Raw genomic sequence first — 21,851 nt, forward strand, 5'->3', positions numbered from 1 at the left:
ACCACTACCACTAGCAGCAACAAAACTATTATCACTACTAACAACAACAAAACTATTACCACTACTAATAGTGTCTGTGACATGTCCAGACTTTTAGTCATGTACATGATGTATGAATATGCCATGCTTCTTGAATTGCTTTGTAGTTCCTCAGGGTGATTTACTGGAAGTTTGTATGAACTGCAAATGTCAGCTGGAATACAGTCCCACATTATTGCTTTTATTTCAAATCAATTTCACCTTGACCCACACATCTGGCCACTTACAGCTGGAATACAGTCCCACATTATTGATTTTATTTTAAATCAATTTCACCTTGACCCACACATCTGGCCACTTACAACTGGAATACAGTCCCACATTATTGATTTGGGGAAACAAGCAGTGTGCCGAAGCTTTCACTCCTGTCCATTAGATGGCAGTGAAGTGTCATGTGCTCAGATTATAACTGACAGAAGAAGTGACCTCTTCGTGTGCATTCGTATAAGTAGTCGGTGTATTTGTGTGGACACCCCTTTCTTATTAATTTTGTATTTTAATAACAGCATTAAAATGTTTGTAGTTAGAGGAGTCCTGCGCCTTACACAGAGGTTGGCTGGTGTTAGTGTGTCGAGGCGGGGATGTGCCGGTGCTGTTGCCGTGGACGACATCGTTAATGGACTAACAGATGAACAGATTCAGGTGAATTAGACAAAACACTGTCGGTATTTTATGATGGCGGTGCAAGCATTATATTGATGAAGATGCTGGAGGATATCTGTGCAACAACGTCTGAAAGTCTGTACTGAAAACACGGCTGCTTTTTTTTTACTGTAGCTCCAGACGTCACTGTTTCCCAGCAAGTCTTTTCGTAAAGACGTCTTAATAACAAACTTCACCACTCAATGTCACAAGCCACTGCTAGCTTTCCGACTAGCTAATAATGTTTTTATTTATTTATTGATTACTGAGCAAATTATATATAGCGCCTTCCCAATAAAAATTGCCAGTTAAGTAGTTATCTAGTAGGTTAGCTCGAGCTAACGTTAACGTCTGCGTGTGACGTCACTCCTGACCTTGTACAATACTTTGCTAAAACATTGTGTCAAATACAGACATGACCTCAAAACCTGAAGCATAAATAATTTTAACATATTTATGTTTTATGTCTTTGTGTTTTTAGCTAATTTTTAATACTGCAGAAAGTAGTATGGGAAAGTAGTGCGTTTCTGTAGATTCGCCTTTTCCCCCTCAGGGGGCGTGGTTTGAAGACCGTTTCTGATTGGCTGCTATGGCTTCCCACCTTCAGACCCATAGAAGCAAATGAGGTGCTTAATTCTAATTAAACATATATTTTATGTTATAATTAAGAAGGGAGAGTTAGTTTAAGTTCTTGAAACAAGTACAGTGGTTGTTAAGTTTCTGCTTAGTTTTTGTACACCATTACTTGTAATATTTAGTTGTCACGGCTGTGACATGATGTGTGTCAGTTTTATATACAATATATGTTCAAAAGTATGTGAACACCCAAACATCAGCTCCATATGTACACAGACTTGCAGTATCTTTGCTGTTACAATAATCTCCAGTCTTCTAGGAAGACTTTCCACTAAGTTTTGCAGAAACTCTGTGGGGATTTGTGGTCATTCAGCCACAAGAGCATTAGTGAAGTCGGGCACTGATGTCAGGCAAGGAGACCAAGTCGGTGTGTTCCTGTTCACCCTTAATGATTTCAGTAAGGGAAATCGGTTCGTGTGAGGGGAAATTGTTATTCTATAGCTTACAAAGACATCATGTACAAAACCGTGCTTCCAATTTGTGCCAACAGTATGTGGAAGGTCCACATATGAGTACGACTGTCAAGTGCACAAACTTTTGGCTATATGGTGTATGTTAGTTGGTCCATGAATACCTCTCAGATTCCAACATGATTTTCTACTTTCTTGCTGCACAGATCAGGTAACATGCCAGTTTAAGAAACACTGCCTCAAAGATGTATAAAACCTTACTCAATAAGTATGATTTTTTGGGGGGGGTATTTAAATATGACAAAACAGACATTGATCTAGTTTGTAATAATGCTTCTACACTGTGTCCAGGTCACGATAGACAAAGTTTTATGTTTACATTGTTTAAGTAACCCAATACCCAATTGTTGTTGATCTTTCGGCTGCTCCCTTCGTGTGAGGGGTCACCACAGTGGAGCAACTGGTCCGCACAACAACTTGGCACAGGTTTTACACCAGATGCCCTTCTTGACGCAACCCTCCCGTCTTTATCCGGGTTTGGGACCGACACTGAATCCAGTGGCTGTGGTTTGGGCACTGGCTGGGAATCGGGCCTTCCGCATGGTAGGCGAGAAACCTGCCACTGAGCCACCATTGCTAAATGACCCAATACAATAATACCATGAAACTGAGATCAGTTGAGTGAAGAGCTGATGATGAGTCTCGTTTAATTTCTACAGGTGGCTTTTAACTCAGGTGATGAGACAGACTGATGTGTGTGTGTCACTGATAATCCATGTGAGAGCACCTCTTCTGCTGTAAATGTAGAATTTGTTAAAAAATATGGCAGCAATGTTGTTTTTTCCATGAGCTCTAAATGTAGAGGAATGTGCAGCGTCTTTCCACGATATTGAAATGGACTCGAATGTGATTTCTCCCTTTTAACTTTTGAGGATTTTTAAAAGAGAAACTGCGTGCGAGTGAGATATTTGGAAAATGGAAAAATATTCCAAAATGTTAATCAAAATGTGACCATGTGAAGCGATCTTGCTACTTGCATGGTATTTTTAAAATCCTAATTTGCATTCTTGATTATTACTTTTGAACTATGTGCACACTGACTGACCGATCTCATGTATTACACCAGCTCCGACACACAGTTCAGCGGTTCTGTCAAGAAAAGCTTGCGCCGTATGCTGACGAGATAGACAAGGCAAATGATTTTCCACGTATGAGAGTAAGTCCTGACACAAATCCTGTGTAAATGTCATGACACCACAGCTCTAAGTCTTTATCATTAAACTAAAAGGGTTTTACATGAAAAAATATCCTGTGTGTTTATTTTTGTTTTGCTTTAGGACTTTTGGAAAGAGGCAGGTGCACTGGGATTACTTGGAATTACAGCTCCAGGCAAGAACAACTTCTTTTTAATACCTTTTTGGTCAGCAACTTTTCTGTGTCTGATAAATATGCACTTACTGAGCACTTTATTAGGAACATGCAGTTTTGTAATGAGCCAATCGTGTGATAGCAGCGCAATGCATTAAAATCCTGCAAATATAGGTAATGTTTTAATAAATCGTCAGATTGAGGGAATGTGCGATCTCCATGAATTTGAGTGTTGCATGGTTGTTGGTCGCAGACAGCTGCTTATGTGTGTTTCTATAACTCCTGAGATTTTCACACAAGAGTTTCTAGAATTTACTCAGATTGGTGCCATTAGGATAAAATGTCCAGTGAGCAGCAGTTCTGCAGACTGGACAGTTGAAGACCAGAAAAAACTGATGAATCTCTATTGTGAGATTGTAGGGTCAGAATTTGGCAGCAACAGAAGAATCCATGTACCCAACCTGCCTTGTGTCCACAGTTCAGGCTAGTGGAGGTGGTGTAATATTGTGTTTTTTAAGGCTGTTTTTTTACCAGTCATCAGTTGAATGCCACAGCCAATCCTGTAATAGCTACTTCCAGGATGATCATGCACTAAACCAAAAGTCATCTGGTTTCATGAATATGACAATAAGTTTTCTTCAGTGGTCTTCCCAGTAGAACAGCTTTAGGATGTGGTGAGACAGGAAATTCACAGCATGAAAATGCACCTGAAAAATCTGCAGAAATTGACCAGGATCTCAAAAGAAGGTTATTCCTAGATCCCGTGAAATCCATTGAAGCCACGATGAATTGAGGCTGTTTGAGAGCAAAGACAGGCCCTACCCAGTGTTCCTAATAAAGTGCTCAATGAGAGTGAGTGTATAAGTAGTCTCTAAATGTAGTCATGAAAGCACTTCCATCTTCAACCATGTTTTTTTCTGATGACAGTGGAGTATGGTGGAACAGGACTAGGCTATCTTGATCATGTAATCGTGATGGAAGAGATATCACGGGTGTCAGCAGCTGTTGCTCTCAGCTACGGTGCACACTCCAACCTGTGTGTCAATCAGCTTGTGCGCCATGGCAACCAGAATCAGAAAGAAAAGTATCTCCCGAAGGTAGGACGTTAAATCTCGTATGAATAGATCTCTCTCTCTCTCTCCCCCCTCTTTCTGTTCTCTGTCTCACATTTACCCCTTAATCACTTGCTTCCAGGCATCTGCTTTACATAAATTATACTGCATCAAGTGTATTATTTAGTCTGGATCAGTTTAATTACAATTGGCTCCAGAGTTGTTGTAATGATTAATGAGGAGCAAAAAAAAAACTCTTTTATTAGCTTGATCTCGCACTGAGAAAATGAGAAGTTTCATCTTTATTTCAAATTCAGTTTATTGTAAGAAATCTTTTTAAAATCACTCATCAAAATTTTATAACACAATTATGTACGGACATCCACAGACAATATGTAGCTAAAGCCTGGTCCCTTTTCAATAGAGTTCAATTTCCATGTACGCATAAATTCCATTTATATTTTATTTGAAGTTTACTCGATTGTTCATTATGCTACTTTAATGCATGCCATGAGACTGATCAACCGGAAGATCCTTAATTTACAACAAGAGCTGGAACCTGAGAGAAAGTCAGTTTATGACTAGATGTGGGTGTGTTCAGTGATGTGAATAAGTTGAGAAAAGTTGAACTGTATGCAAATTGGAGCAGTGTGGTACAGCGACTACCAATGGGAGTGAAGACAGCAGAGTGCATGTGATCCGTGACAACGAACAAACCCTGCATCTCCTTCATCTCATATAATATGGTGCAAATATATACACTACTGAATTGTATGGACAAATCTCCCTCCAAAATCTTTCATTTTAGCTAAAAGAAAATTTTTAATGCAATTTTGAATCCTAGTTGCTCCACCCAATGATAAATGTTATTATTTTGGCAACCAGTAGTAGAAATGCCTCCTGGTGACTTTATAGTACAGCAACTGGCCATTAAAATGCAGTACGTGTGAAAGCAGCTTAAATGTTCCACCATGATTTCGTATAACTGCGGTATATAAAGTGGGACACACAATTTCCTAAAAAATCGAATGTGGTGTGAAAATGATCGTGTGTTTAGTGATTTTACACTGAGGTGCTTGGCATCGATGGGGGGAAAGAACTATAGAATTGGATCTTCTGCCCTCAGGATAGTGCACCTACACACACTGTGTAGTCAACAGAGGAGTTTTTAACCTGGTTAGCGCTTCACATCCAAAACATTCACCAGATTTCGCTCTTTGAGACTGCTATTTGTTCCTGAAAATAAAAATGAGACTTAAGGACAAAAGATGAGACACTGGAACCAGGAGGAAAAAAAAAACAGGATGCTCTGGACATGATGACAAAAGAGGATGATGAAAGGAAATGTTCCCAGGAATAAGTGAGACGCTGGGACACGTCCCTCTTTGTAAATATGAGATTACATAGAAGCCAAATAAATTCTGGCAATATTCTGGAGCTGACATATTGTTCAAAAACAATGAGAAGAGCACAACATACGGTTTGTTCCATTATTTAGTGACATTAACTCTTAATGCTTCAGCATACCCAGACATTTTGGAAAATTTCATGCTCCAAACTTTGTGAGAACAGTTTGGGGATGACCCCTTCCTGTCCCAACATGACTGCGCACCAGTGCACAATGCAAGGTCCATAAAGACATGGATGGGTGAGTTTGGTTTGGAGGAACTGACCTCAACTCGACAGAACACCTGAATGAATTAAAGAGGAGACTGCGAGCCAGGCCTTCTAATCCAACATCAGTGCCTGACCTCACAAATGCACTTCTAGTGAAATGGTCAAACATTCCCATAAACACACTCCTAAACCTTGTGGAAAGCCTTCCCGGAAGAGTTATAGCTGCAAAGGCAGGGCCAACTCCATATTAAATTCATGTGCATATAAAGGCAGACGTCCCAGTTTAATTTATCCCAAAGGTGTTCTATGAGGGTTGAGGTGCAGGCCAGTCAAGTTCCTCTACACCAAACTCGCTTATCCATGTCTTTATAGACTTTGCTTTGTGCATTGGTGTACAGTCATGTTGGAACAGGAAGATGTCATCCCCAAACTATTCCTACAAAGTTGGGAGCATGAAATTGTCCAAAATGTCTTGGTATGCTGAAGCATTAAGAGTTCATTTCACTGGAACTAAGGGGTCAAACCCAACCCCCTGAAAAACAACCCATGAATTCAATGATTTGGAGGAGTGTCCCAAAACTTTTGGCAATATAGTGTATAAGATGCTTTTCTTGTATTACTTACAAGTAACATATCCCTAAGTGACAACCATATCCTTTGTTAATATAATCACTCCAGCTGCTACTTTTAATTTAAGTCTCTTTATTAAAATGGTACCTTGCTATCGAGAGTCAGTTGTTATATAGGACATGATGATGTATTTTCCAGTTAATTACAGGAGAATACATAGGCGCCCTGGCTATGAGCGAGCCCAACTCCGGCTCTGACGTCGTATCTATGAAACTGACTGCAAGGAAAGAAGGTGAGCTGTGGCCTGTTGCTTCTTTTCCTCGAAGGCCTAAATGTTTTGTAATACACAGTGATCTGATTTGAGACCCTGATTATTGTGTTATACTGTGGTATAATTTATGGTCATATGGCTGGATATTCAAGATGGGCTGTGCTCATGGCAAATCTAGTCTCTTAGCCTGTACATATGCTATGTTTCAGATCAGCTTTGCTCTGAAATAATCCTCTTTTTTTTTTTTTGTTCGTTCCCTTTTGCTCTGACTGCTTGTGCCCTTTTAAGATGACCACTACGTTTTGAACGGGAACAAGTTCTGGATCACGAATGGACCTGACGCGGACGTCCTGATTGTGTACGCGAAGACGGACGTAAACGCAGCTGCACGCGGAATCTCCGCCTTTGTTATAGAAAAGGTTAGAAATGCACATGGACTCATTCTACATCCAGCTGAGTCACTGAAGAAAACCCCAAACACATTTCCAACTAAGTTTGAAGTCACTAAAGCTGTGTCCCAAATGACGTCCTACACATGCTACGCCTAACATCTAGTAGATGAATTTCAGAAGGGGAATATCGTCTCAAATGGAACACTAACAGTTTGTTACCCTGTCGATGGCGAATGACCTCAAACGCACAATAACACAGTCACTTTAGCTCAATACAGTGAATTTTTAAAATGTTGAATAATAAATCATGCAGTATTAGATCACTTAAAAGACATTTGTGAGATGTCTTGTCCATCAGAATGTCATCAGCCATCCAGCATTAGCACCTAGTAGCTCCACCCCTCTTCTGCTTCGTAAGCAAAGCTTCGAGTGTTGAGTGTCCAACATTCCACACTTCATATGTTTGCTTGAATAAGTGCATCATCCTGGTACTTGAAGTGCACTATTTATACTACTTAATGGTGGAGAATATTGAGCAAGTATATACGAGTTTGGGATGCACCTTCAGTGCTGATTTAATTCCGTGTTTGTTCCTCGAAGGGAATGCCTGGTTTCAGCACTGCACAGAAGCTAGATAAGCTGGGAATGAGAGGCTCCAACACATGCGAGCTCGTCTTTGAAGACTGCAAGGTTCCAGGTCTGTATTTTGTCCAGCCCGGCATACAAATAAAGGAAATGAAGTCGATCTGTTTCTCTTTGGTTTTGCTGCATTGTTTTAAAGCTCATTGTTAATTTTAGAGAAGAACATGTTGGGACCGTTGAACAAAGGCGTTTACGTACTGATGAGCGGACTCGACCTGGAGAGACTGGTGCTCTCAGCCGGGCCTATTGGGTAATTTAAGCACCTCTGACTTGTGTTTAAACAGATTTCCAAATCGTTTTGTTGAACAGATCGTTTTATCTTCATGTATTTTATCTCACAGCATTATGCAAGCTGTGCTGGATCACGCTATTCCTTATCTGCATGTCCGAGAAGCATTCGGTCAGAAGATCGGCCACTTTCAGGTTGGTTTGTGTAGAAATTTCCGATTAATAGGTTTTAAAAATTTTAAGGTAATAAACCTGCTGTGTGCATTATTGTTTGTCATGCATATTTTCAAATTACTGTCGTATTTGCACGTTTTATTGCCCCACTTTAAAATATATATATATATACACTACCAGTCAAAAGTTTGGACACACCATTTAATTCAATGTTTTTTGTTTAGGGATTTATTTCCTACATTCTAGTGCAATACTGGAGATTTCAAAACTATGAAATAACATACATGGACTTAAGTACTCCATATGTAATGACAACAAAAAACAGTCAGTTGTTATTTTAAGACACGAAGGTCAGGTGTTCTGGAATAGTTCTTGCAAGAACAGTATTGTCAAGTGCATTTGCAAAACCCATCAAGCACCATGATGAAACTGGCTCACATGAAGACCATCCCAGTAAAGCAAGACCAAAACTTACCTCTGCTGCAGAGGAGAAGTTCATTTAGAGTTACCAGCCTCAGAAATCACCAATTAGCACCTCAGATTAGAGCCGTTATGAAGGCTTTACAGAGCATCAGTAGCAGACATATCTCAATATCAACTGTTCAAACGAGATTATTGTGTATTTCGGCCGCCTTCAGCATTGTTTTACAATGTAGAAAGTAATAAACATCAGGAAAGACCATGGAATTAGAAGATGTGTCCAAACTTCTGACTGGTAGAGTATATATTACCACTCTGTTTGAATGCTGGACATATCTATATATTTTTATATTCAGTGTTTTTTTTGTTTTTTTTTGTGGTTTGTTCTAATAAACAGCAGGTGAGAAATCTCTAAACCTCCCAAAAAACAATTTTCTTTGTTTTTATTATTAATATTTTGCTATAATAATATAGCCCACAGCACTGAGAAAAAAGTAATATGTGGTCAGTCAGATTTAAGAAAAAAAATATTCCTTAGAGTTTATATTAAAAATATTACGTTTCTCAACAAAAATCAGCTCAATCATGTGGAACCGATGTACGCATTTTAACTCAACAAGCCTTTTTTTTTTTTCTCCAGTTAGAAATTGAACACCCTTGTAAGAAAGGTGCCATGTCAGTGCAAACAACTCAGGGTTGTTTTTTTATTTTGTTTTTTAAAGAAAGCTGTATGCAGAAAAAAAAAATGCTTAGAGTCTGTTTTTTTTCCATTCGAAGTGCTGTGGGATCACTGAACTGCACAGTGTTTTTCTGGCTTTAACGCTTGACTCAAATTATGAAGAGGTTTGAAAAAGCTGATGAGTTCTGTCCAGTGTACTGAAGCGGAAATGTGATTTGATCACGGATTTCATTAGTAATGCTTGTGGTGTTTTTTTTGTTTGTTTGTTTGTTTTTTTTAATGGCTAGCTGATGCAAGGAAAGATGGCCGACATGTACACCCGACTTAGTTCGTGTCGCCAATACACGTATAACGTGGCCCGTGCTTGTGACAAAGGCCACTTCAGTGCCATGGTGAGTTTGTTCGAATAATTCTTCCCCCTTTGAATTGAGGCAAGCAGCTTTCTAGCAGCCGTATTGATTTTCGTCGTGTTGTTGTAGGACTGTGCTGGGGTCATCCTTTATTGTGCTGAGAACGCCACTCAGGTTGCCTTGGACGGGATTCAGTGCCTGGGTGAGTGTTCTGCAGTTTGCACAGCAAAAAAAAAAAAAAATGGAATTAGGGTTGTGAATCTTTCCATATGTTATTAGCAATGAGTTTTAATACATTATTCCCTAATGCGTTTAATGCTTACATTTAAATGCTTGTATTGATTCAGTTGTGTTTGGGGAGCATGGAAAAGCGTGGTGTATAAGGGGCTGAAGGTGCTTCGAGTTTTCATTTTAAAACACTTTAGCTTTCAGACTATACCATTAAATCTCATTGTAACATTTATCACTGGTGCATATATATGAGCACTATAATAATATAATAAATATAACGGTAATGTTCCAGTATTCATGAGAAACTGAATTTTATGGAGGATCATAATTTATGAGATTCATAATATTATTGAATTCAAGTCATATAATATAAAAAGTCTGAGAACGTGTAGTGTTTAACTCCGCTTAGTTATACAGTCTATTCCTTGAATCTACCCTTGGCTATATCTCCTTCCCTGAATTAAATTTGAAATCATACAAAAAATGATGACTGCCTCGTATCAGAGCAGTGTTTGTTTCATGCTCACTTTACTACATCTGTGTGACTCAAACTGCACATCTGTACCCACAGGTGGAAACGGTTACATTAATGACTACCCAATGGGCCGCTTCCTGCGAGATGCTAAGCTCTACGAGATCGGCGCAGGCACCAGCGAGGTCCGAAGGATGGTCATTGGCAGGGCGTTCAACGCCAGGTTCAAATAAGACTGCTGTCGAACAGGAAGCTATCACCAGGGATCTAGTGGATACGCCTTTCACGGATTTCTGTTATATTACCATAGGCACCGATTAAGCAAGAAGATCAACTTGTAAAGCTTGTGAACTTCTTGTACAACACAATAGCAATTAAAGACTGATTTATATAAATGCATTTGATTCCAGTAGGGGAAAATTGGTGAGTAATTAATAATCTCGGTCTTTATATAGTATGTGTTACGAAGCTCAGCAAAGCTAAAAGCATTGCTGGAAATTATTATTATTATTATTATTATTATTATTATTATTATTATTATTATTATTATTGAAAAACTGTATTCTGTGAAACAGACTGATCTTACACACACACACACACACTTCAGAATGTTTGTTTATATAATGTAGATAAAAATACACTAAAAAAAAGTTTTATTTTTTTGTGTGATTCTGCAGTATATAGTTAACTGTATAAAAGCAATGGGTTTCTGTGATGTCTTTCCAATATAATCGCCAGTCGCAAAGTATTTTGTATGTCATGGTGTCTTTAATAACAGCCTTAATACAGTCTTTCAACGTTACAGGCTACTGTTTTGTGGCAAATAAAGGTTTTGCTCAGTGAAATATGTGCTCTGAGCTTAAAGTGGAAAGTATTGAGCACAATCCAATAACTAAAACTCACTTTTTTTCTGTAGAATTAAAAGATTGAAAGGTTTACAGGAAGAGCATCCGGCGTCCACCTGGGCCAAATCACGCGGATAAAATGATCTGCTACAAACAGCGGACCCTGCCATTGCATGGGACAAAAGCTAGGAGTTTTTAAAAAAAAAGATTGAAAGGTTTGAATAGTGTTTTCAGTTTTTTGTAAATGTCGGTGTCATTTTTCTTTCTGCTCAGTAACAATGTCCAGGTTTTTTATTTATCTCAAATGGTGATTTTTTCCACATAGTATAAATGATAGCATATTATTTATTCTATGCATCAGCACATGTATATGCTCTCAGAAAACTGAAAAATTCTTTGTGGCATGGAAATGTGTTGCCACTAAGGTTTTTGGAAAAGTTCCTCGAAGATTCTGGTCCATGTTGACATGACTGCAGCACAGAATTGTTGGAGATTTGTCAGCTGCACACTGTTTCTGTGAATCTCCTGTTCTACAGCATCCCAAAGGTGCTCTGTTGTCTTCAGATCTGGTGACTGGGGAATCCACTGAAGAACAATGAACTCACTGTCTTGTTCATGGAACCAGTTTGAGACAAATTGTGCTTTGTGGCGATCATCATGCTGGAGGTTGCGTTTATAAAATCTGTAAATTGGGGCCGTAAAAGGGAGGCATTCGGTCAGTAACAATACTCAGATACTCAGACTATGGCAATCAAACCATGCTTGATTGGTATTAAGAGACTGAATATGTGGCAAGAAAACATTCTGCACGTCATTATGCTGCCTCCACCAGCCTGAACTGTTGATGCAATGCGGGTCAAGTTTGTGCCTTTTGATGCCAAATTTTGACCCTAAGATCTGGAGGAGAAATCAAGATTCACCAGAGATCCTCACGTTTTTCTGATCGTCGGCTGTCCAGTTTGGGTCAGTCTGTGTGCACTGTTTCACTGTTTCTTATTCATTTCTGACAGGAGAAGAACATGATGTCTTTTGATGTTGTAGCCCATCAACCTCAAGATTCAGTGCATTATTCATTTTCTTTCTTTCTTTCTTTCTTTCTTTCTTTCTTTCTTTCTTTCTTTCTTTCTTTCTTTCTTTCTTTCTTTCTTTCTTTCTTTCTTTCTTTCTCTGTCTGTTCTTTCTTTCTTTCTTTCTTTCTTTCTTTCTTTCTTTCTTTCTTTCTTTCTTTCTTTCTCTGTCTGTTCTTTCTTTCTTTCTTTCTTTCTCTGTCTTTTCTTTCTTTCTTTCTTTCTTTCTTTCTTTCTTTCTTTCTCTGTCTGTTCTTTCTTTCTTTCTCTGTCTGTTCTTTCTTTCTTTCTTTCTTTCGCTGTCTTTTCTTTCTTTCTTTCTTTCTTTCTTTCTTTCTTTCTTTCTTTCTTTCTTTCGCTGTCTGTTCTTTCTTTCTTTCTTTCTTTCTTTCTTTCTTTCTTTCTTTCTCTCTCTCTTTCTTTCTCTTTCTTTCTTTCTTTCTTTCTTTCTTTCATTCTTTCTTTCTTTCTTTCTTTCTTTCTTTCTTTCTTTCTTTCTTTCTTTCTTTCTTTCTTTCTTTCTTTCTTTCTTTCTTTCTTTCTTTCTTTCTCTCTTTCTCTCTTTCTCTCTTTCTCTCTTTCTCTCTTTCTCTCTTTCTTTCGCTGTCTGTCTGTCTGTTCCTTCTTTCTTTCTTTCGCTGTCTGTCTGTTCTTTCTTTTTCTACTCGCTCACACACACACACACATTATTTGACTTGCCATAGCCTTCATGTCAGCTCATACTAGTCTGTCCATTCTCTTCTGACCTCTCTATTTAACAAGGACTGACACTCAATGGATGTCTTTTTTTGTTGTTGTTTTTTTCCACTATAGACTGCTTGCTTGAAAATCTCAGGAGATCAGCAGATTTGGAAATAATCAAGCCAGCCTGTCTGGCACCATTAACTATGATATGGGAAACGTTACTGAGATCACATTATTTCCTCATTCTGATGTTTGATATGAACATTAACTGAAGCCCTTGACCTGTAACTGCATTGTGCAGCTATTACATAATTGGCTGAAAGCCGAGAGTTTATAAAGCGTTCAGACCCCATTAGCTTTTGCACATTTTATTGTATTGTAGATTTCATTTTAAATAGATTAAATGTAAATGTTTTGTCTAATCTGCAAAGCTTCCTCAATGTACTGGATAAAGCGTCTGAATGCTTAGATGAGATTGTTTTTTGATTAATAATAATAAAAATTGCTTTGGCTACAAAGCCAAAAAACGGACCAGCACTCATTTACCTCATAGCACTTATCATACCCTGCACTGCACCACACTTCGTCTGATTCTCTAGCACTGGTTGACTCATCCCACCATCTCTCAGTGTACAAGGAAGACATGAATCAAGAATGTTCTGACACCCAAGTGATGGAATAAACTTTGCCTAGATGTCTGAACAGCTGAGTCTTCAAACGATATCTAAAGACCTACGTCTTCTTAGAGTATATAAATTAGCACAAATTGTGTTTCCGTGAGCTTTTCTTTCGATATTACCTCCACAGCAGTTTTTATACTGATGATATTCTTACTCTTGTGACCTAGTGAACCAGGATGCATTTATTGATTGATTATTGACTGATTTTGCATTTTTAATAAGCGTTCAAACGTCTTTGCTTTGACATTATGGATTATTGTGTAGATTAATGACCAAAAAGGTCAATTAAATTTTACATACAATCTATAACCCAAGAAATTGCAAAGAATATTATAGCTACACTTTACATCAGCGATTTTCAACCACTGTGCCAAGGCACATAAATGAGCCACAGGAGATTGTCGGGTCTGGCATGGGAAATTATACAATTACACTTAATTGTTATTATTTTAACTTTAAAAGTTATTATTTAGTTACTACAAATAGTTTGCCATTGTTGAACGCCTGGGCATGCAATGTAGTGACTGGCAGAGTAATGAAAATACTCCTCCACATCAGTAGGTAATGCAATAATGACCTATGGCAATAGAAACAAGAACACAAACTTTGTATGCCTGCGTGAACACACTGAGAAACAGGCAACTTTAATAAAAAATAAATAAATAAATAAATAAAACACAATGGTGAATGAGAGAGCCCAGGTTTCACACTGAGAAAGTATAAAAAAAATTGAAAGATTAAATTTTTCATTATATATACTGAGTTAGGCTAGTGTGTCATTTTGTAAAATTTTTGGTTGGTGGTGTGGTATAAAAATATGCCATGCCTCATAAAACACTGCTTTACATATAGGCACTCATGTATACCATAAACTGTGTGGAGCAAATATTTAGCAAAACTGTAATAGGCGAAAGAGCAACTTTGCTTTTATTCAAATCCGGTTTGCTGAAATTTAGATCTACAGACACTAGAGCATGTACACTGCCTCCGTTTTGCTTTTCTATTTCATCCTTCCGAGCTGCTAAGGGCAGTGCAAATTACCTGGATACCTTCTTATGCACACACATGCTGAGACCTTTAAACAAAATCACATGTATGGGAAATAAATAGTGCTGACATCATTCCCTTTCTTCTTCCTGCCTCTGGGTTTTGGTGAATCTCAGCTTGTGATACTGAGATGACTCACAAATGATGCTTACAGAAATAGACCCCAATGGATGGAAAAGAAGAGTGAAGATCTATACTTTGCCTTCAGTACAACTGGTGTCTTTAATAATGGGCATGAAAAAACAATTCTCAGGCTGCTTAGACTGTTTGTACAACCCATGCCATTACCTATTTTGTTCCTTTTACCTCCACCTGCTGACTTTACATTTAAGGATTCATTCATTCATTCATTCATTCATTCATTCATCATCTTCTTCTTCTTCTCATTATTATTATTATCATCATTATTATTATTCATTATTTCCTGTCCACTTTTCATACTGAGAAGGTCAACCTAGTTTGTCTCTCCCCAGCTACAGATTCCAGCTTGTTCGCATAGCAACTGAGAGATATAGTCTTTACAATAGGTTCTGGGTCTGCTCTGAGGTATCTGTCTATTTGGGAAAACTGACCAGAGTCAGTATAAGATGCCCAATCCACTTCAACTGGCTCCACTCGAGTTAGAGGAGCCGTAGGTCTTCCAAATAATTTCAGAAGAAACAAATCTCTTAAACACTCATTAAAAACTGCTTATAAAATGCATATGTTCTCAGTGATGGTTGTAATGTTTGCATTTATGTCAGAGTGTGCTATTCAGGATCAACATACACAATTTATTTCTGGAAAAATAAACCCATTAAGGACGTACATTTTTCATGGGAAAAAAGAATGCAGGCTCACTTTAGATTAGTGCATGCTGTGATGACTTGTTCAGGTATCTTACAAATACTATCAAAAAATGGATTTATGGGAACCTTGATTCATATTAGCAAAATGGCATGCAATTAAGACTATTTCAGCATAATGTAAATGGTGCATAGTTCTATTTTAATATGTTTTCAACATTGTCTTTCTTTAGCTTTCACTCCTCTTACGGTGGGTTTAAAATCGTTCGCTACTTCCCCAACTCACCTCAGCGAATAATACCTCACCTCACCTCATCATAATATCTGATGATCTGATAAGCCTCCTCCTGTAATGTCAAACACAGAGTCTTACACCTTCTATGTAGTTTCTCTGTTGATTTGGATGATCATTAAGATCATTTGACATTATCTTTATAAATGATTAACTTTGGCATAAAACATTCATGATGCCATCCTAACAACAGCCCCTGGGATACTAGCTATAAAACAGCCCATCATGCTTTACCATTTTATTCATTTTATCCCTCTTTTTTCTCCAAACATCCAGATAACGATGTCCAAAAAGTTGGTCTTATCATGTAACCCTTCCAAACAGCTAGTTGTTAAGGAGGTGGAGGTGGATGAAACACCAAAACTGCAATACTGGAATGGTGATCTTTGTGTTTTTTCATGATCTTCCTCAGCATCTACCTCACTGTCTGTGAGGGCAGTTTGCTCCTCAATCCTCTTCCTTGCTCATTTCTAATTGTTTCAGAATTATAGAACATTAATTGTGCTCAGTAGTAATTTAGTTGTATTTAACAGTCTTTTGTATTTCTGTGTTGATATATTTGTGCTCTTTCCCCCCAGCATGATGGATGACATGGGGATTTTATGTCTGATTAATACCCCAGGGAAGTACATAGTCACAAGCTTCGACTGAGAACAAGAGGACTGGGAGCAATTAAAAATACATAACTTCTTTATGGATGACAAGTTGCCTATATTTATTATTAATGCTGTCAATAATCTTTTGATTCATAAATTGTTTGTGGAAGGATTTACACAAGAATGTTGGCATTCTTTTTGGAAAAACTGAGTGTGTTAGAAAGATGTAACTGATTGGCTTTAAAATTTTATATAGGAATTACTCTGCCAAGTATAAATAGCTTGTGCAATAGCTAGCTCAGGTAATTTAATAAAACTTTTGTGAAGGTTCAGTCACTTCATATTAAAGGCATTGGAAAATATCTTGAGTATGGGGGGGGGGCAAAGAAAGCAAGGCAACATAAATCCTTATATTAGAGCAAATAAGACTAGTCATTTCATTAAGAATGCTGCAGTGGCTCAGGCAGTGTATGTAAGTTTGCTCCATTTGTCACGCCATTTTCTTTTAATGCTGTGCAACACCTCATTAAGCCAGCACTAAGCGACAGATAAGTGAACGATCTGGTATGGCTCTGGTATACAAGCTGCTGTATACTCCCAAGTGTGCTGTGTGCCAACGTTCACATAACCTCCCGCTTTTCCAAACACAACCTCAGGAAGGGTGCATGGGTGTGCACGAAATATCTGACCAAGAATTGCAGAGACGCTTTGCTTTGATGTTAAATAAATAAATAAACAAATAAATAATCGCTATTCATGTCCATGATCACCATGTCAAACCTTTTTCTGAACATTTGGCTTCAGATTAAGTTGTTATGCTGGTAAATAATATATATATATTTATTGTCATATATGATTCAAAATAGTTTCCTGGTATACCTCTGAAAAAAAAAAAAATCCAGTCATTTACTTGTCATTTTACTGACCTGAGGTTTTTATATATTACCTTTTATGGAGATTGTGGGAAGTCCCAAATGCAAATCACACACTTGGACATTTATGGGTTCTTCAATGTATTACACACAATTCGCAATCCCACAAACTTTGTAAATCTGGTGGAAGTGTTTTGTTTACCTTGTCACATACAAGTATTTAGACCCAACAAAGATTACTGAAAGATTGATTAATCAGCCCTGGTGTGGGCAATATTTATTATACACGATGACTCTCATGATGGATGCCAGTAAATCTGGACTTGTGTGTATTGTGTAGTTTGCTACATGAATTTAAACAGACTTTTACAGAATATGATCCTCCGCCAAATGAACTTCATGTGAAGTATTTATATGGTTAACTTTACCGAAAGTACACCAAGCCTACAATATACACTACTTAAAAAAACACTTTGAAAACACATCAGATATCAATGGGGAAAAATATCATGCTGGATATCTATACTGATATGGACTGGGTAATGTGTTAGGAATAAAAGGATACCACATCGTTTGATGGAAATGAAAATTATTAACCGACAGAGGGCTGAATTCAAAAACACCCCGAAAATCAAAGTGTAAAAATTATGCAGTGTGATAGTCCATTTTGCTAAAATTTCATTGCAGCTACTCAAAATGGTACTCAGTAGTTTGTATGGCCCCCACATGCTTGCATGCATGCCTGACAATGTTGGGGCATGCTCCTAATAAGATGACGGATGGTGTTCTGGAGGATTTCCTCCCAGATCTGGACCAGGGCATCACTGAGCTCCTGGACAGTCTGAGGTGCAACCTGGCGGTGTCGGATGGACCGAAAGATAATGTCCCAGAGGTGTTCTGTTGGAATTAGGTCAGGTGAGTGTGGGGGTCATTCAATGGTATCAATTCCTACATCCTCCAGGAACTGCCTGCATACTCTCACCACATGAGGCCGGGCATTGTCATGTACCAGGAGGAACCCAGGACCCACTGCACCAGCATAGGGTCTGACAATGGGTCCAAGGATTTTTCAAGGATTTCATCACTAATGGCAGTCAGGGTGCCATAGTTTAGCCTGTAGAGGTCTGTGTGTCACTGACCCACCACCAAACTGGTCATGCTGAACGATGTTACAGGCAGCATAACATTCTCCACGGCTTCTCCAGACCATTTCACGTCTGTCACCTGCTCTCATCTGTGAAAAGCACAGTCCACCAGTCATGGGCGTCGCTAGGCCATTTTTAGGGGAGCTTTAGCCCCCCTAACATTTCTACTCAGTCCCCCTAAAAAAAATCTGCAATTCTCCATAAACTGTACACAAATTGGTGATCGCCCCAGTCCCCTTTAAATTTCATATGAAAACGGAGGCAGAATTTGGCTCCTCCCCGTCTTTCAGCGGGTTCTTCAACCTGCAGACCGCGCGTCGCAGAGCGAGGATCAGAGGACAAGTGTGTGTGTGTGTGATCAGGAAGACTCGTATTTGGCTTGTTCAGTAATACAGTGAAATGCTGCAATAAGTTTACTATCCTACCCGGTTAGTTGAACGTTTATTTTATTTTATTTTATTTTATTTTATTTTATTTTATTTTATTTTATTTTTATTTATTTATTTATTTATTTATTTATTTATTTATTTATTTATTTATTTATTTATAACTATTATACCCTCATAAAATGAAAATCCTAGAATCGTCCCTGCCACCAGTGATGTTCAATGGCAAATGCCAATCGAGCTCCTCGGTGCCAGGCAGTGAACATAGGGCCCACTAGAGGACGTTGGGCCTTCAGGCTACTCTCGTGAAGTCTGTTTCTGATTGTTTGGTGAGAGACAGTCACACCAGTGGCCTGCTGGAGGTCAGTTTGTAGGGCTGTGGCAGAGCTCATCCTGTTCCTTCTTGCACAAAGGAGCAGATATCGGTCCTGCTGATGGGTTAAGGATCTTCTACGGCCCTGTGCTGCTCTCCTAGTGTAACTGCCTGTTTCCTGCAATCTCCTCCATGCTCTTGAGACTGTGCTGGGAAACACAGCAAACCTGTTGGCAATAGCATGTATTGACGTGCCATCCTGGAGGAGTCGGACTACCTGTGCAACCTCTGTAGGATCCAGGTATCGCCTCATGCTACCAGTAGTGACACTGACCCTAGCCAAATGCAAAACTAGTGAAAAACATTCAGAAATGATGAGTAAGGAATAAAATGTCAGTGGCCTCCACCTGTAAAACCATTCCTGTTTTGGGGGTCATCTCATTATTGCCCATCTAGTGCACCTGTTGTTAATTTCATTAACACCAAAGCAGCTGAAACTGATTAACAACCCACTCTACTATTTAAATGACCATATTAATATTCCAGGAGTTTAATTGACTTGATGCTATATGCTGAATAAAAAGTGTTCATTTAATTATTTTGAGCAGTATATATACATTTTAATGTAACCTACCCCTACATGCAGATAAATTGTGATTTTCTATTTTAAAGTACATATATTTCAAGAGCAACATAAACAGAAAAATGCATGAAATGTATTTCTGCCAGGGAGTAAAATTGTATATTTTATTTAACAAAAGACAAAGACAGCATGGATGTATTATTTTTGTTCAGAATTTTTTTGGAAGTTTAGTCAGGATTGTGACTAATGGTCTAATTCCTGTTTCACATTCCTTAACCAAGAAGAGTAAATGTAAAGGTGTTATAGAGAACTTTCCAGGGTATTGCTTATCAGTAGTATATTGCTTCCTTAAAAATTGAAAGTGAATGTAATTTTCCAGTGCGTTGTATTCACTTTCATCAGTGCATTGCATCAGTTCCACAGTGAAATGCAATCATAGAGCTAAGCTGCACTTGAGGGTGTGTTTGTAATCTGAGAAGGGTCTGAAAGAGTCATTTTCCAGGAATAAGACAGACTCTGGATTCCCACATGGCCAGTGTAAAGTGGTTACTGAAGATAAATGAATATATAGGTCTTCACATTATGCTACAAAAAGAGCAACTGCCTTTGCAAGATGTCAAGATGAAGACATGTTAGACATGATGTCAATGAGTAAATGACAGCAAAAATTTGGCCCATATTTGAAAATTTGGCCTACATTTCTACCTACAGTCATCCAAATGTCTCACCTCTGTACAGTCTGAGAAATGCCACAACTCTACCAGATGGGAGCCATATAAGAGAAGATAATGTGGCCCACACCTGGGCGAAGTGGCAACGTGTCCATGGGGGCATTTATATCTCATTCACAACCTCATACAGTTTCAATTCCTCTGTATTCCACATTTAAGATTCCAGGGTATTGCTTATCAGCAGGGTATTGCTTTTTTATGAATTAAAAGGGAATGTAATTATCCATTGCATTGCATTTCATTTTCATCAGTGCCACACTGAGATGCAATCACAGCACTAAGTTATACTTGGAGGTGTGGTTGTAATCAGAGAAGGCCCAGAAAACCTCAAGTGGTGTTGTAGTCCATATAAAGGAACACACTTTATATAGGCATTGTTTCTTCATTCAACAATCAATCTGCTTTGATTGTTTGACCTCTTAATCATCAAGCTTTTCAGAATTACAACTTAATGATGTGATGGGCAAAAATGCTAAACTGCACAGAATGCCACAAAATCAGTTCTTCCACATTGTCAGTTCTGACAAGTCTCAAAAGTGTGAGTATCGAAAAAAGCTAATAGTTAGTTTAAGCATTTTCTTAGTTATTCCAGTCAGCCATAACATTGAATTCACTGACAGGTGAAGTGAATAACACTGATGATCTCGTTACAATGGCAGCTGTCAAGCGATAGGATATATTAGGCAGCAACTGAACAGTCATTTCTCTCCTAAGAAACTTTAATAAGGGCCAACTTGTAATAGCTAGACGACTGTCAGCATCTCCAAAACAACAGGTCTTGTGGGGTGTTCCTGTTATGCAGTGGTTACCTACCGAAAATGGTCCAGGGAAGGACACCCAGCAACAGCGTCATGGGCACCCAAGGCTCACTGATGCATGTGGGGAGCGAAGGCTAGTACATGTGGTCTGATCCCACACAAGAACTACTGTAGCACAAATTGCTGATAAAGTGAATGCTGTCTATGATAAAAAGTGTCAGAACACACAGTGCATCACAGCTTGCTGAGTGTGTGAATCACTGTGTGTATATAGTGCATTCTATCCAGGTTACTGAGTGTTTTATTGATGTGGACATAATTAATGCACATTTTAATGATCCAGTCAACTGTAGGGATTGCTGTGATGCTTGGGACACTGTATGATATAGTGTGATCATAGGTTACTGATAGGATACTATCTGGTTTGAATTTGAAATATCATATTTAACTATTTCCTCAAACGTCACCTGGCTAGTGGCAATGAATAGACATTGAATTGCGTGGTCCTTACAGTAATGTTGATATACACTGACCAGCCATAACATTATGACCACCTGCCTAATATTGTGTTGGTCCCACTTTTGCTGCCAAAACGGCCCTGACCCGATGAGGCATGAACTCCACTAGATCCCTGAAGGTGTGCTGTGGTATCTGGCACCAAGATGTTAGCAGCAAATCCTTTAAGTCCTCTAAGTTGTGAGGTGGGGTCTTCATGGATCGGACTTGTTTGTCCAGCACATCCCACAGATGCTCCATTGGATTGAGATCTGGGGAATTTGGAGGCCAAGTCAACACCACAAACTCATTGCTGTGCTCATTGTTGCCACTTTCCACTGGTTTGCTATGCAGCTCCATACGCAACAAACTGCACTGT

General features: G+C 38.6%; 1 protein-coding gene across 1 annotated transcript; it reads left to right on the top strand.

The window, feature by feature from the left end:
* Window positions 1-441: 441 nt before the first annotated feature.
* On the top strand, window positions 442-10,941 carry ivd (isovaleryl-CoA dehydrogenase). Its single transcript, XM_058399903.1, has 12 exons — window positions 442-681; window positions 2,854-2,943; window positions 3,065-3,116; window positions 4,023-4,192; window positions 6,533-6,626; window positions 6,894-7,024; window positions 7,598-7,694; window positions 7,796-7,889; window positions 7,981-8,062; window positions 9,428-9,532; window positions 9,620-9,692; window positions 10,293-10,941. The coding sequence occupies exons 1-12, from the start codon at window positions 553-555 to the stop codon at window positions 10,424-10,426; spliced, it is 1,251 nt and encodes a 416-aa protein (XP_058255886.1). The 5' UTR covers window positions 442-552; the 3' UTR covers window positions 10,427-10,941.
* The last annotated feature ends 10,910 nt before the right edge of the window (window positions 10,942-21,851 follow it).

Source organism: Hemibagrus wyckioides, linkage group LG09 (assembly GCF_019097595.1).
Source record: "Hemibagrus wyckioides isolate EC202008001 linkage group LG09, SWU_Hwy_1.0, whole genome shotgun sequence".
Lineage (NCBI taxonomy): Eukaryota > Metazoa > Chordata > Actinopteri > Siluriformes > Bagridae > Hemibagrus > Hemibagrus wyckioides.

Excerpts from the sequence above, each read along its gene's own strand:
- ivd (XM_058399903.1), top strand. The coding sequence starts at position 553 with ATGTTTGTAGTTAGAGGAGTCCTGCGCCTTACACAGAGGTTGGCTGGT. Across the intron at positions 6,627-6,893 it reads ACTGACTGCAAGGAAAGAAG|ATGACCACTACGTTTTGAAC; the intron begins GTGAGCTGTGGC and ends TGCCCTTTTAAG. Across the intron at positions 7,890-7,980 it reads CTCTCAGCCGGGCCTATTGG|CATTATGCAAGCTGTGCTGG; the intron begins GTAATTTAAGCA and ends TTTATCTCACAG.